This window comes from Myotis lucifugus, unplaced genomic scaffold (genome assembly GCF_000147115.1).
Source record: "Myotis lucifugus unplaced genomic scaffold, Myoluc2.0 scaffold_173, whole genome shotgun sequence".
NCBI classification, from domain to species: Eukaryota; Metazoa; Chordata; class Mammalia; order Chiroptera; family Vespertilionidae; genus Myotis; species Myotis lucifugus.
Window position 1 is genome coordinate 1,421,023 of NW_005871221.1, and position 13,375 is coordinate 1,434,397.

Below are 13,375 nucleotides of genomic sequence, written 5' to 3' on the forward strand. Positions count from 1 at the left end.
CCCCCTCTCTCCCCCCAGGGGTTTTTTAAGGGCCCGGGTGCGAGACCAACAAAGCCCTTCCCGTGCCCCGAGAGCCAGAGCTGCAAGATCGACAAGACGCAGCGCAAGCGCTGTCCCTTCTGCCGCTTCCAGAAGTGCTGACGGTGGGGATGCGTCTGGAAGGTGCGCTCGCCCGCGCCGCCGCCTCAGGCGGCCTCAGACCCGTGACCTCCAGCAGAGCAGAGCGGGTGGGGGTGGGTGGGAAGGAGGGAGCCACCGCCCCTCCTAAAGTTTCTGGGGCCTGGGGGACACTAGAGCCGATCTCTTGGGAAGGGGTAAGAACTGGCCTCGCTCTGGCCGGGGAGGGATGTATGCAGGACCAGCCAGAGTTGCGTTAAAAAATACCTGCATGTGAACCGCGGGTCCCCAAAGGGCCCAGCAGCACAGGGCAGAGCCCCGCAGAGCTCCTCCCTCTGCGAAAGGTTCTGCAATTCCTGCTCTGACAACCGCCTCCAGCCTCTCGTTTGCTGGAGGTCAAGTCCCAAGCCTGTCACTTACAGACATTAGGCAAGTTCCGCTCTGAACTGCAGGTTCCCCATCTGCAAAATGGGCTTCATAGCAGTGCCTGACTCATTGGATGGGTGTGAGGGAATTGTGTGAATGGCTCCTAGTACCCTGCCTGGTACATGGTCAGTGCTCAACAGGTTTGCTATTATTATTATCGTTCTTTGTCATTATCTGTCTGTCATTGCTGTTTAGCCCTCATTCATACAGCCTACCTGTCCATCCCAACAATTCCTCAGTTCATTCTCTCAGCGGGTGAGATCCCCCCCCCCGCGCCCGTGCCCCATGTTTTTAGCCAGACCTGGAGAGGGCTGGGGAGTGGGGAGCCATTGCCCCCAGAGGTCCGAGGCCCATCTTATCTCCCCACCCCCACCCCCAGCTCTCAGTTCAGAGGGGAGGAGAGACATTTCAGCAGGAAGGACTCAAGCTCTTTGAGGGTGGACAGTCGTAGGCTTCCACCCTGAGGGCTCCAGCTGAGCTGTTCGCCCAGCAGGCAGCTGTTGGCTAGAGTTTTTAAACAACGAAGAAGGGCCCTAGTGACTCAGAGCTGCAGACCACTGTCTTCCACGCAGCGGTTCTCAACCTGTGGGTCTCGACCCCTGAAAATACATTCTGCATATCAGATATTTACATGACAATTCATAACAGTGGCAAAATTACAGTTATGAAGTAGCAACGAAAATAATTTTATGGTTGGGGGTCACCACAACATGAGGAACTGTATTAAAGGGTCGCGGCATTAGGAAGGTTGAGAAACTCCTGTCCTGTCCCCAAAGCCCATGTCCCCAGATCCAGGTCCTGAGTGGCCAGGAGAGCTGGTTGCTGTGAGCAGCAGAAAACCCTGGTGGGGCCTGAGGTTTCAGAGCAGGGCTGCCCACCCCTGGCAGCAGGGTGGGCTGGGCAGGCCCCCAAGATCACCTCTCCCTCCTGCTCCCTCCCTCTTCCCAGAGCCCAGGGTGGGGTCCCTGTCCGAGCAGGGGCTGGGCCGCACTGGAGCTTCAGAGAGGCGACCTTTAGGTCTGGCTGGTGACATATTCTTGGCCAGGCAGCGGGACACCAAGTCAGCAAGGGAGGTCCCTTCCCCCAGCACAGAGCCTGGACAGCCCTAAACGGAGCCTCAAATTTGAAAGCAAACATGAGTCATTTTGCAACAGGGGTTTGCGAGTTAACTAGTCAGTCAGTGAGCAGCTGGATACTGGCGTCAGCTGCGAACAAAGTTGTCCAGTCCCTACTTCCCTTCACTGTCTCCCTGCCAGTCCCTGTGCTGGGGACCTGACCCGTTGCAAAGCCCCCAGGAACTCTCAGCCTGGACCCCATGGCTGGATGCCACTCAGCAGGATGAGAGTGGGCAAGGGGCAGGACGTCCGGGGCTAGGACAATGGATTCTGCCTGGGCGAATCCAGGAATGCTTCCTGGAGGTGGTGACCTGAGGGCTGGGTGTTCATCAGGCAGATGAGAAGGAAAGGGTGTGAGGCAAAAGGACTATCAAAGGGAGGGTGGAAGAAGTGCCAGGCTGAGGAGCAGAGAGATGAATATGGTCGAGTGGAAAGAATACAGGGTCTCATGAGGGACCACCTAGAAAGGGGAACAGGGCCAGAGGGAGCCATCACTGGGTACTGAGCTGGGAGTGACACAGACAGATCTGTTTGGGAAAGACCCAGGAGTGGGTGGTACGGAGGGTGGCTTGAAGAGGGTGAGCCTGACCCCCACCTCTGCCCACAGCTGTCCGTGCTGACCGCATGCGGGGTGGCCGGAACAAATTTGGGCCCATGTACAAGCGGGACCGGGCCCTGAAGCAGCAGAAGAAGGCACAGATTCGAGCCAATGGCTTCAAGATGGAGACAGGCCCCCCAGCGGGGGTGCCCCCACCTCCCCCACCCCCGCCGGACTACTTGCTACCCCCTGGCCTGCATGCGCCAGAGCCCAAGGGCCTGGCCTCTGGGCCACCTGCTGGGCCACTGGGCGACTTTGGGGCCCCAGCACTGCCCATGGCCGTGCCTGGTGCCCACGGGCCCTTGGCCGGCTACCTGTATCCTACCTTCCCTGGCCGTGCCATCAAGTCCGAGTACCCAGAGCCCTACGCCAGCCCGCCACAGCCCGGGCCGCCCTATGGCTACCCGGAGCCCTTCTCCGGAGGGCCTGGCGTGCCTGAGCTCATCCTGCAGCTGCTGCAGCTGGAGCCAGATGAGGACCAGGTGCGGGCGCGCATCCTGGGCTGCCTGCAGGAACCGACCAAAGGCCGCTCCGAACAGCCTGCGCCCTTCAGCCTGCTGTGCAGGATGGCTGACCAGACCTTCATCTCCATCGTCGACTGGGCACGCAGGTGCATGGTCTTCAAGGAGCTGGAGGTGAGTCCCTCATCCCACCTGCCCGGCAGCTGGCTCTGGGGTGTCCTCTTGGCTGCTCAAGCCTCAGTCTCGGTCACCCCTGGGAGGGGGCCGTCCTGCCACTGGCTAAGGCCCTGTCTGGCAACAGGAGGCGTGAGGAGCATTTCTGGTCCTTTGCAGCCTTCCTGCCTCCCCACTCCTCTCCTCCCTCTCTCTCCTCTGTTTTTTTGAGTCTCTATCTTTCACAGCCTTTGCTTCTTTTATCTCTGCCTCTCTCTCTCCTTCTTTCCTTCTCCCTCTCTCTCTCCCTCTCCTGGGTGTGCTCTCTCTGCTTCTCTATGTTTCTCCAGCTCTTTTTGTCTCCCTGTCTTTTTCTCTCCTAGTCTGGGTCTCTACAGGCACTGATCTCCCTTCCTCTGAGACCCTCGGCTCCCAAAGGGCTAGCGGAGTCCTGGGAGACGGTCTCAGGCTGCCCCAGCGCAGCGTCAGGGAGAGGGTCCACCCCGCCCTGTCTCTCCTTTTGGAGAAGCCACCGATCCCCGCCAGCCTCAGATGTCATAGGTGGGAGTCTCAGTGTCTCGGAGTTTGGAATGCTCATGGGCCTGATTCCCAGCCAAGGTGAAGGGGCTTATTGTCCCTGCCTCTCTCGTGCACAGTGGTCGGTCCCATGTGTATGTGTATCTGCGTGTTTGTGTGTGTGTGGGGGGGGGGGGGGCGAGTGAGAGGGCAGGTGGAGACTGCAGGGCCTGCACAACCCAGAGGAGGCCGGCTTCCTCCACTGCTCAGCCCTCCACCCCCCTGGGCTGAGGTACCTGCAGCTAAAGCGGCAGGAGAAACTGGAGCCAGACGAGGAAGAACTTGCCAGTCACCTTGCCTAGTGGTTTGAAGGGCCCACGGCCTGGCCGCTGCCCCTCGAGCACCCTGACTCCCTATGATCAGAGTGTGCTGCCAACCTCAGAGGCACCCCAAATCCGGCCGAGGCCCGACACCCTGGCCTGGGCACCAATAGCTCAGGCCTATTGGTGTTGGCCTTGCCCAGGCCGGCCCTCCTAGCTGTTCCGGGGCTGGGTGTAAACAGCAGGACCCGTCGCCCTCCCTGCTGGGGCCACGGCAGCCTTGAGCAGCATTCAGTGCTGACGCCACTCAGGCCTGGGCTTCCTCCAGGGGCAGGTGGCCGGATGGGCCGGGGCGCTGCCTGCCGGGCTGGGCATAGGGGCGGGGGGGGGGGGCAATTAGGTGAGGATGGGCACGGAGCCCTTGAGGCATCATGGGGCCAGGGCCTGGGTTACTCTGGGAGTCAAGAACCGGCAGTGATTCGATAGCCAAGGGCCTAACTTGGCTGAGGCCTGGGGACATGCCAGGTGTCATGGGTGGATGGGTCTTTCACCCCTGCCTCCCGTCTGGGCTGCCCTCATAGATGGGACAAGAGACAGGGCCTTGAACAACCCCACCTGCCTGCTACTCGTGGCTGGAGGCCCTGGTGGGGATGAGGATCCCAGGACCCTTGGGTTGGTGGCCAGACCTCCCATGAGCCCCTTGTGCAGAAGGGAGGAGGAGCGGAGCATTCCCGGCCTTCCAGAACCCTGGATCCAGGGGCAGGGCACTTCCTCTGGCCGCCTTCCTAGTCTCTCGGGGGTTTTCACGCAGGATGGGAAGGGCTTTTGTCCCAGCTTTGCTGAGTGTTTTTTCCTGCTTCTGGCTTCTCTGTGGTCCAAACCTTCCTGCTTCCCCTTCCCAGAGTCTCTGAATTGAGCCCAGGAATCTGAACCATGGTCCCCACCCTCTGTAAGGGAGCCTTGCAGATACGTACCAGCCCAGCCCTTAGGGGGCCCCTCAGCTGCCACAAAGACCTCGTTTCCCACTGGGCCACCTCCCACAGGAGGGGAGGCAGAGAAGTGGGAGGGTTGCTGAGTGACCTGTCCTCCCTTTTGGCCGACCGTGCATCCCCCTGGCTCCAGGCAGGATACATTTCAGCAGACAGCAAAGGGGGCTCCCTAGCTCTGAGAGCCGGGCAGCCCTTGACCTGGGCGCTGGGCACCTTGGACCCAGGAGGCTGCCAAACTAGAGGAGGAGACAGATGTGCATGCAGATGATGCCCACACAGGGTGCCCAGGGCCCTGAGAGCAATGGAAAGGGGCCCAGGGAGCCCAGCGGGAGAGTGGAACGCCCTAAAGAAGTTAGGGAAGGTTTCTTTGGTCCGTGCTTTTGCAGAACACACCTGAGAAGGTGCAGGCATTTCAGCAAGTGGGAACACATAGGCTAAGGCCCAGCGCGTGGGAAGGCATCCTGTGTCAGGGAGCTCCAGGGGGACCGTGAGGCGGGGCTGGAGAGGTTGGCAGGGCCAGAAGCAGAGCTTGGACCAGTGGGTGATGGGCCAGGCTGGCTGGAGCCCCACACCCTCTTCCCCGGGGCCACTCAGCTCTCTGTGAAGCTAATGACGTCCCCATGTTTAGCGAAGGCCTGGGTCTTGGCTGCGCTGTCAGGGGTGCTGGGGGCTCAGATGTTGGGGCTCCAGATGCCCCTTTGGGGTTCTCCTCCTCCATCCTGTCTCTCAGCTTGGATGTCCCTCTGCCTCCATTTTTCCATCTCACACATCAGGGCCTGTTAGGTCTGACAGTGGCACTGACGTGAATAGCGACAGCCAGAATCAGAGAGACCTGTGTTCAAGTCCCCGCTCTGCCACTTTCCAGGTGTGTGGCTTTGGGCAAGTCACTTTACTCCTCCGGACCTCCACTTCCTTATCCGTGAAACGGGGAGAGTTGAAACAGATTCCACCCTGGAGGGCTGTTGTAAGGACTTAGTGAGCGAGGAGGGTAGAGCATTTAGCACAGGGAGCGGCGTTCCCCTCCTGACTGGCTTCTTTGCTGCTCCGTGATTCACTGGGTGCGTGCAGGTGGCGTACGGCCTGGTGTAGGAAGCGTGGGGAGACACCTGGAGACCATGCTCCCTGGGCACTAGAGTTCCGGGAGGAGATGGGGCCCACCTGGCCCTGGCCAGGTAGCGGAAACCCACCTGTACCTGCTGCTCAGTGGGGGGCAGAGCGCAGGCCCAGCCGGCCGGCCTGTCTGGACAGCTCCCAGGAAGGACAGGCTGGGAGGATGCAAGATAGGAATCAGCGAGGGGAGGCGAGGGCCAGGAGCGCCTAATGACCCATCTCGACATCACTTCACCCCGACATCCAGCTCCGAGGCCCCGACTGGCAACAGGTTTCACTGCTCAGATATATGGCTTCATCTAAGCGGCATAACTCTGTCAGTCCTGGACTGACAAACGGCGGGCCCGCCGACCACTGGGCCGGAGAGCGCCGTGGCCCGCCCGTGGCATGTCAGCCGCTGGAGAATTACAGAGCCCGCTGGCCTTCGGCCGCCAGACCGGTCGGACCCCGGGGGGCTCCGGAGGGGGGCCTGCTGGGAGGGAGGTCAGCTCTGCACCCATAAATACCCCGTCTCCGAGGCAGGCTGCAAGTGTCAAGGCTCCAGGAAGATTTGTGGCCGACAGCAGGAGGGACAGGGGGTGGCGGGCCGGGCGACAGGCCAGGCTGACGAGGGACCCCGGGGCCTGGGCGGCAAACGCCTTGTTCGCAGGGCGGCAGGGCGGACTGGGGCAGAGGAGGAGCCTTTTGCTTCGGGAGAAACTTGTGGAAGGTGAAACCAGCCCTCTTTGGTTAAGTGAGCCTCTTAGCCACCTGCTTTCCCATGGAGAGGGGCTGGCGGCTGCGGCCTCTCGTGTTTTTATTTTAATAGAAAAAGAAGAGTGTGTGTGTTCCTCTGTGTGGGGAGGTTGGTGTCTTTATGTGTCCATCTGTCCGTGGGGGGAAGCGCGAGTGAAGAGTCTGGCAGGAACGACTGCTCGGCTGGGGGCACCGCCGTGGCCCCCAGAGCCCTCCGACCGGTGTCACTGCGGCCGCTCGTTTTCTCTGACCCAAAGCAGCTGGGAACTCAGCGCAGAGACGGACGGGTGGCCCGGTGGGAAGTCATTCAGAGGGCGCTGGGCGCCAAAGCTTAGCCACCGTGCTGCCCGCCTGCGCCCCTGCAGCTCCTATCACCCCGCTGGGCAGGGCCACCCCCACCCGGGGCCTGAGGTCTGGGTACAGAGTCTGCTGCAGGGCTTGGCCAGCGGGTCACGGTGACCCCTGCTGCTTTCTGCCCGGGGCTCAGCCCGCTTATCTCCTAATTCTCCCCCTTATCTCTCGCTCTTCCCTCTTCCCACCCCCTGTTCCTTCTATCCAGGCACAAGGGTGTCTGCTCCCGAGGGCCCCATGGGTAAGGCAGAGCCCAGCCCTGCATGTCCTCCCTTCTCCTCTGCCTCCAACGGGGTCACCAGGTTGGGCCAGTGTGACTCCTGGGCTGGTCCCAGCTACTTGGGCCTCAGGCAGTTCCCCGCCCCCTCCCCCTCCCAAGATGAGCCCAGTTCGGGGGCATCTGGGCAGAACCCAGCTCCCCGTGTTGCCCGCAGCGAGCCTCCGTGTCCTTCTCTGGAATAGGGGCCGAATGCTGCCAGGGCAGGGGTGAGGGGTCCCGGCTCAGCCGGGGTCGGGGCCTGGTCGTAGGCGCTCGCCAAGTCTTGCCTCCTCCCTGGGGTGGGTGGGGAGGCCTCCTGCCAGCTCTCTGGGCCTGGCCCCTGCGGAGGACAGAGGAGGCGAGACAAGGAGGTTTCCTGCTTCACCCTCACCTGGTTCTCCATCTCCCCGGCCTCTGACGCCCAGGCGAGCTGTGGCTGAGCAGGGGGACCCCTGGCTGGGTTCCTGATCTGACAGTAATGGGGCTCTAGGAAGAACTTGGTCCTGAGGGGAGAGAGAAGTTTGTGTTCTTGACGTGAAGATGGGATGAGGCAGGGAGGCTGGGAGGCTGGGGACACAGAGCAGGACAGAGACTGACCCCCTCCTGTCCTCAGCCGTGTCCTCAGCCGTGTCCTCAGCCGTGTCCTCAGCCGTGCGCGCTGGGGAAGGGCGGGCAGGGGGGCCTGGCTGTGTGTCCTGCTGCTCGCTCTGCTCTTTGCCCACTTCGTGTTGCCCAGGACTGCCCCCAGGAGAGGAGGGGAACAGAGGAGGAGGGGCTTCTACCCCACAGAAGAGAAAGCTCAGGCCAGGGGCTGCCTGGCCCCTCTGGCCTCCGGGTTGGGGTGGCTCCTCTGTGGCTGTCTTGGGGAGCACATGCTTGTCCATCAACTGCTCATTGACGCCTCCTCTGGGGGCCCAGTCCTGCCTTCCCAGGTCCCACAGGTACCGGGGAAACAGAGGCATGAATAATGCCATCAGATGTGGCAGGTGCCACACCCAGAGGACGGTGAGGGCACCGAGCAAGGAGGAAGGATTGATGAGGGCTTCCTGGGGGAGGCAAAGAGCCGGCATGAAACCCTGGGTGGCAAGGGCGGGTCTGAGTCCATGCTGGGTGGCTAGGAGCACCATCTGCAACCAGACAGAGCCGTGTGACCCTCTGGACACCTGTGGGCTCATACCTCCCTCCATAGATGGGACAACAGCTACACCAACCTCAGGGTGTGGAGCTGCAGTCCAGCGGCTGTCAGCTATCATGGTTTGTGTTCGCTCTAGGGCGGCACCCAGGAAGGTGCCCAGAGGTATCTGCTGGTCGATGGTGGCTGGCTGGTGAGCTGCAGAGGCTGAGAGGGACCGGGGTCTGTGCTGTGTCTTCCTAAGGTGACCTACAGCCCCAGTGCCGGCTCTGAACGGCCAGGAGGGCTCAGTATTTGTCACTGTGGGGAGCAGTGCACTGAGAGCAGCAGCTATGGCCCTGGCCTGAGATCCCAGGAGGGTCCCTCACCCTCTCCAGGAGGTTTACATCAGGGCATCCCTCCTGGCTTTCTCATCACGTGGCTCTGAGTCCCACCCCCCAGCTATGAGTGTCCACTCTGGCCATGTTGAATGCATGACTCCCCAGAGCACAGGGGCGCTGCCCAGGGCAGTCCCCGCCCTTGCACTGAGTGTCCGACCGCAGCCTGAGTGTTTACAGTCTGTGCTGTTCCTGCTCGGCGGTCAGACCTCTGCCATCTACCGATCACTCCCGGGGCGGGGCCGACGGCCCTGCTTTCTTGTCCTGAGCCCGAGGGCTCTGCTCAAGGCCCAGGGAAATCCCTCTGTTTACTCTTCATGAGTGATTGGAGCTCTTAGAGATGTGACCACAGGCCAGATGGGCACAAGTTCAAATTAATATTGCTCTTCCCTTGCATTTGAATGAGTCCTTCTCAAAGCGCTCCTGTGGCTACGCGCACCAGCATTGACTGAGTGCTGTGTGCCAGGCCGCTTCCTAATACGTTGCCCATTTTACAGATGAGACCACTGAGGCCCAGAAAGGTTACAGAACTTGCTGAAGGTCATAGAACTTGTAAGAGGCAGAGCTGGGGCCTGCAGCCGGACCCTCCTATTCTTTTGCTAGAGCCCTGCCACACTTTGATGAGGCAGACAGGTGGGCAGACGGGGCACAGAGAAGTTGAGCCGCTTGCCCAGGTCACACACCCAGTTGAGCCTCAGCACTGAGAGTTGGAGGAGGAGGGGAGAGAGGAAGGTCCCCTGCCAGGCCATGCTGGATGCAGACCCCGTGCGCCGCCTCCTTGCAGGTGGCCGACCAGATGACGCTGCTGCAGAACTGCTGGAGCGAGCTGCTGGTGTTCGACCACATCTACCGCCAGATCCAGCACGGCAAGGAGGACAGCATCCTGCTGGTCATCGGGCAGGAGGTGACCGACACGGTGCCCTGCCCCAGCCCACTGTGCACTCCCAGGATTCCGGGCCCACAGGAGGTCCCAGGCCTCTCCAGGGCTGGCCCTGGGCACCCTGAATATCAGCCCATTTCCCCAAGTTCATGGGATACCCCCAGTCTGACCTCCCTCTGACCGGCCCTCGCCGTGGCCTTGAGAGGAGGCAGCCTCTGGGAGCCCTGCTCTGGGGGAAGCAGCTCTGGGGTGTTGGGAGGGTTGGGGAGACTCTAGGAGGAGGTGATGGTGGTTCCAGGTCTTGGTGGTACCAGGTAGTAAAAGGTATTGGGGGATACCCCCACCTCCACACAGGCAGAGGGGAGAGCATGGGGAAAGGCTGAGAGGAACATTGGGAACTCCTGATCCCCCAGAAGCCACTAGTATGCTGGACTGTGGGTTTGGGGGACCCTGCGGGTGGGGCACAAGGTAAGAGATAAGGCTGGAGAGGTTGCTAAGGGCTAGATTGGGCAAGACTTTGCAGGCCCTAAATCCTGAGTGAGTGAGTGAGTGAGTGAGTGAGTGAATGAATGAATGAACGAGCAGAGGGGTCTGGGCCCCAAAGAGCCGTAGTCAGATTTGGGCCCCCCTAGAGCAGGGAATTGGCACTAGGATGGGAGCCCGGGGTATAGACACTCCTGAGATGGAGTGGGGAACAAGGGGACAGATTCTAGTGGGGAAGGACACAGCCAGGTGTGAGAGGCACATGGGGGGGAGGGTAAGATGGGAGGTGAGGAAGTGAGGCAGTGCCCACTGCTCAGATGCTGGGCACCTGGCGGGCACCGTTCCAGGAGGAGGATGGCCAGCTGGTGAGAGGAGGAGGACGGAGGGAGGAAGAAGGGCCTAGCCTGGCGGAGGACGGAGCACCTCGCAGGGGCAGAGGGAAGGAGGAGCAGGCTTCCCAGATGCTCCTGTGGGGGTGGGAGACGGGCCCTCTCCCCCCCCCCCCCTGCCTCCACCCCAGGCCCTGGTCCTTCTGTCCCCGTCCTCAGTGCTCCCCCCGGGTGTCAGGCCAGGGGAATGCTGGTCCCACGGGCGTGGCTTGGGGCCACCTGTGAATGCAAATGAAGAGTCTGAGGTGTGAGTGTGAGTGTGAGTGTGAGTGTGAGTGTGTCGGACGTGTCAGCACGCAGGTGGAAGTCTCGGAGGCCGTGGGAATGTCCTGTATTTTATTGTGCAAATATCTCCACGCACATAAATGTGTGGGTATCAAGATCTGCCTGTCACCATGTCAGTGGGAACACAGACATGGGCATGTCTGTCTGTGTTGCCCTGATGTGACCATACCGGGGTGTGTGTGTGTGTGTATGTGTGTTCACTTCGTGAAGTGAGTGGATGACCCTGTGAGTGTGTGTGAAGGTGAGCTGAGGCCCCTTCCCCAGCCGAGGGTGGGCGTGTGGGACCCAGGCAGCCATGTGGCCCCACCCACGTGTGTCCAGGCAGACCTGCCCCCACGCCCGGCACAAGGTGGCATTCGCTTGCAGACACAACACAAAACACAAAAGCAGCGCACACCCTGGGCCTGGCAGCAGGCCTTTGTGCATGAAGGACCCTTCATCTCCCTCTGCACACACCTGCCCGGTGTCAGCTCTGCTGCTACAGGGCCCTGAGCTCGCCGGGCGTGTGAGGAGGGCGGGGAAGCTCGGGCGCTGGGTGTTGGGGCTGGGAGGGCTCCTGGGGCCTGTGGAGAGGCTGCCCCGCCTGGCACAGCTCCACGGCTGGGCACACGGACCCCCAGCCTCCACCAGAGGCCTCCCACCATGCCCTCCCCAGTCCCTGATGCGAGCTCCTGCCCCGTGCCCGCCGCCCTGACCCCAGGTCTGCCCGCCCAGGTGGAGCTGAGCACGGTGGCCGCCCAGGCCGGCTCCCTGCTGCACAGCCTGGTGCTGCGGGCGCAGGAGCTTGTCCTGCAGCTGCACGCGCTGCAGCTGGACCGCCAGGAGTTCGTCTGCCTCAAGTTCCTCATCCTCTTCAGCCTCGGTGAGTGACAAGGGGATGGGGAGGTGGCTGGGCTGGCCCTGAGGGGGCTATGTGCTGGGGGCTCAGTGGGGCAAAGACCCTCCCTCCGTGAGGGGACCTGCTCTTACAATGGGGGTTGCTGTCACTCGGGCCTCAGTTTCTCTCTTTGAAAATAGAGCCAAGATAATGTCTAGGACTGGCCCTTTATGAAATGCGGACCCCTTCTGAGAATTCGGTGAATTCCCAGCTGAAAGGCGGAGACAAGTGCCCCTGCCACCTCCAGGGAACACCGTGCGGTTCCTGGAGCTTCTGTTCCCTGGTCTCCTCCTGGGGTCCCTGTTTTTCCCAGTTCCCTGTTCTTCGGGGGGGGGGGGTGCCTCCAAATTCTGACTCTGAGCTCTTTGGAGCCCAAACACCTTTGCCCATTCATCCATTCATCCATTCTACAAACTTTTGCTGAGCAACTGCCCTGTGCAAGCAGCAAGGATACGCAATGAACAAAAAAGGCCCAAATCCCTATTTGCAAGGAGCTGACCTTCTCTTGGGGGGAGAGGCAATGAGCAGGAGATGATGGCTCAAATATATAAATTGGTGGATGCTTAGTGAAATGATAGCCTGTCTATTGGCAAGAACAAGGTTGGTTTTGTCTAATAAATACTCCCCTCTGAAGAACACAGAATCCACCCTCACTCTCCCAGAATAATTTCAGGGATGGCTTCTCAAGTCTTTGATGACAACAGTAGCTGGAGATTCTATGGGAAGACTAAGAGGAAAATAGATTTTGGGTGCCCATTCCTGCCTGGATAACTCTGAACAAGCTGACAGGGACCCAAAGAGGACAGTGAAGTAATGTTGTGACTTTTGGATTTGGGAGGTTTGGAATTGGCTGCTTATGAGATTGTGGGTGTTCTGTGTCAGGTATTTTTTATTTTTTACCATTGATTATTAGCATGCCCTTTCAGATAAGTGGGTTATTTTGGCAGGGTTGCATTTACCTCATTTTAAAGGTATCCCTTAATGCATAATTTGCTGTAAGAACTCATAAACAATAAAATTGCATATTTCAGAAATCAAAAAAAAAAAAAAAAGAAATGATAGCCTGAAAGATTGCGGTAAACGCTAAGGAGGGGAACATGCAGGGAAGGGGGAGAGGGCGAGCCCAGCCCCGCGCCCCAAGGCTCTGGGGTTGCCTCCGTTGCCTTCCCTGCCCGCCCAGCCTGTGCTGCTCCCGTCTCCACCGTCCTCTCGGCTCTCAGCAGGTGGCCTCCTTCCGTCCTCCCTCTCCCAGAAGCCATCTCCACGGTCCTCCCTGTGCCCAGCGATGCTGCGAACATAGAGGTTTTCCTTACTCTCAGGTGGCTCCCTGTCCAGGCAAGGCCTCCAGCCAGTCATCAGGACTGGACAGAGACACGGGGGACCCAGGGTGGGAGCAAGGACTCTGCCTGGTGGGCTTCCTGGAAGAGGGACATCTGAGCAGGGTCTCAGAGGATGCGTAGGAGTTGGCTGGGCGGATAAATCTTTCTCAGAGACGTCGGAGGGATGGAAGGTTGGAACGGGCCATGAATGCCTCCTCACCCGGGGAGGAGGCAGGATTTGAGACTTAGTCTTTGTGGCAGATGGCATCATAGGCACAGCCTGGCAAGGGTGTGTCTACCCAAGAGTGGGGGCGTTGGGGAAGAAGTGGGCGGGGGGGGGGGGGTTGTGGAGCGTTGGCTGTGCTCAGTCCATGGCCGGGGGGGCTGGGTGCTGGGCTGGGTCTTCTCACTCAGCAGGCTGGTAGCCGAGGGCTCATCTGCAAGGCTGCAGGGTTTGGTAGGGCACAGCCACGGTGGGGCTGG

At 60.4% G+C, this 13,375-nt stretch overlaps 1 protein-coding gene across 1 annotated transcript; it reads left to right on the plus strand.

The window, feature by feature from the left end:
• The first annotated feature begins 16 nt into the window (after positions 1-16).
• Positions 17-13,033, plus strand: NR5A1 (nuclear receptor subfamily 5 group A member 1). The gene is made up of 5 exons (XM_023760134.1): positions 17-162; positions 2,266-2,891; positions 9,444-9,563; positions 11,411-11,558; positions 12,909-13,033. The coding sequence occupies exons 1-5, from the start codon at positions 150-152 to the stop codon at positions 13,031-13,033; spliced, it is 1,032 nt and encodes a 343-aa protein (XP_023615902.1). The 5' UTR covers positions 17-149.
• The last annotated feature ends 342 nt before the right edge of the window (positions 13,034-13,375 follow it).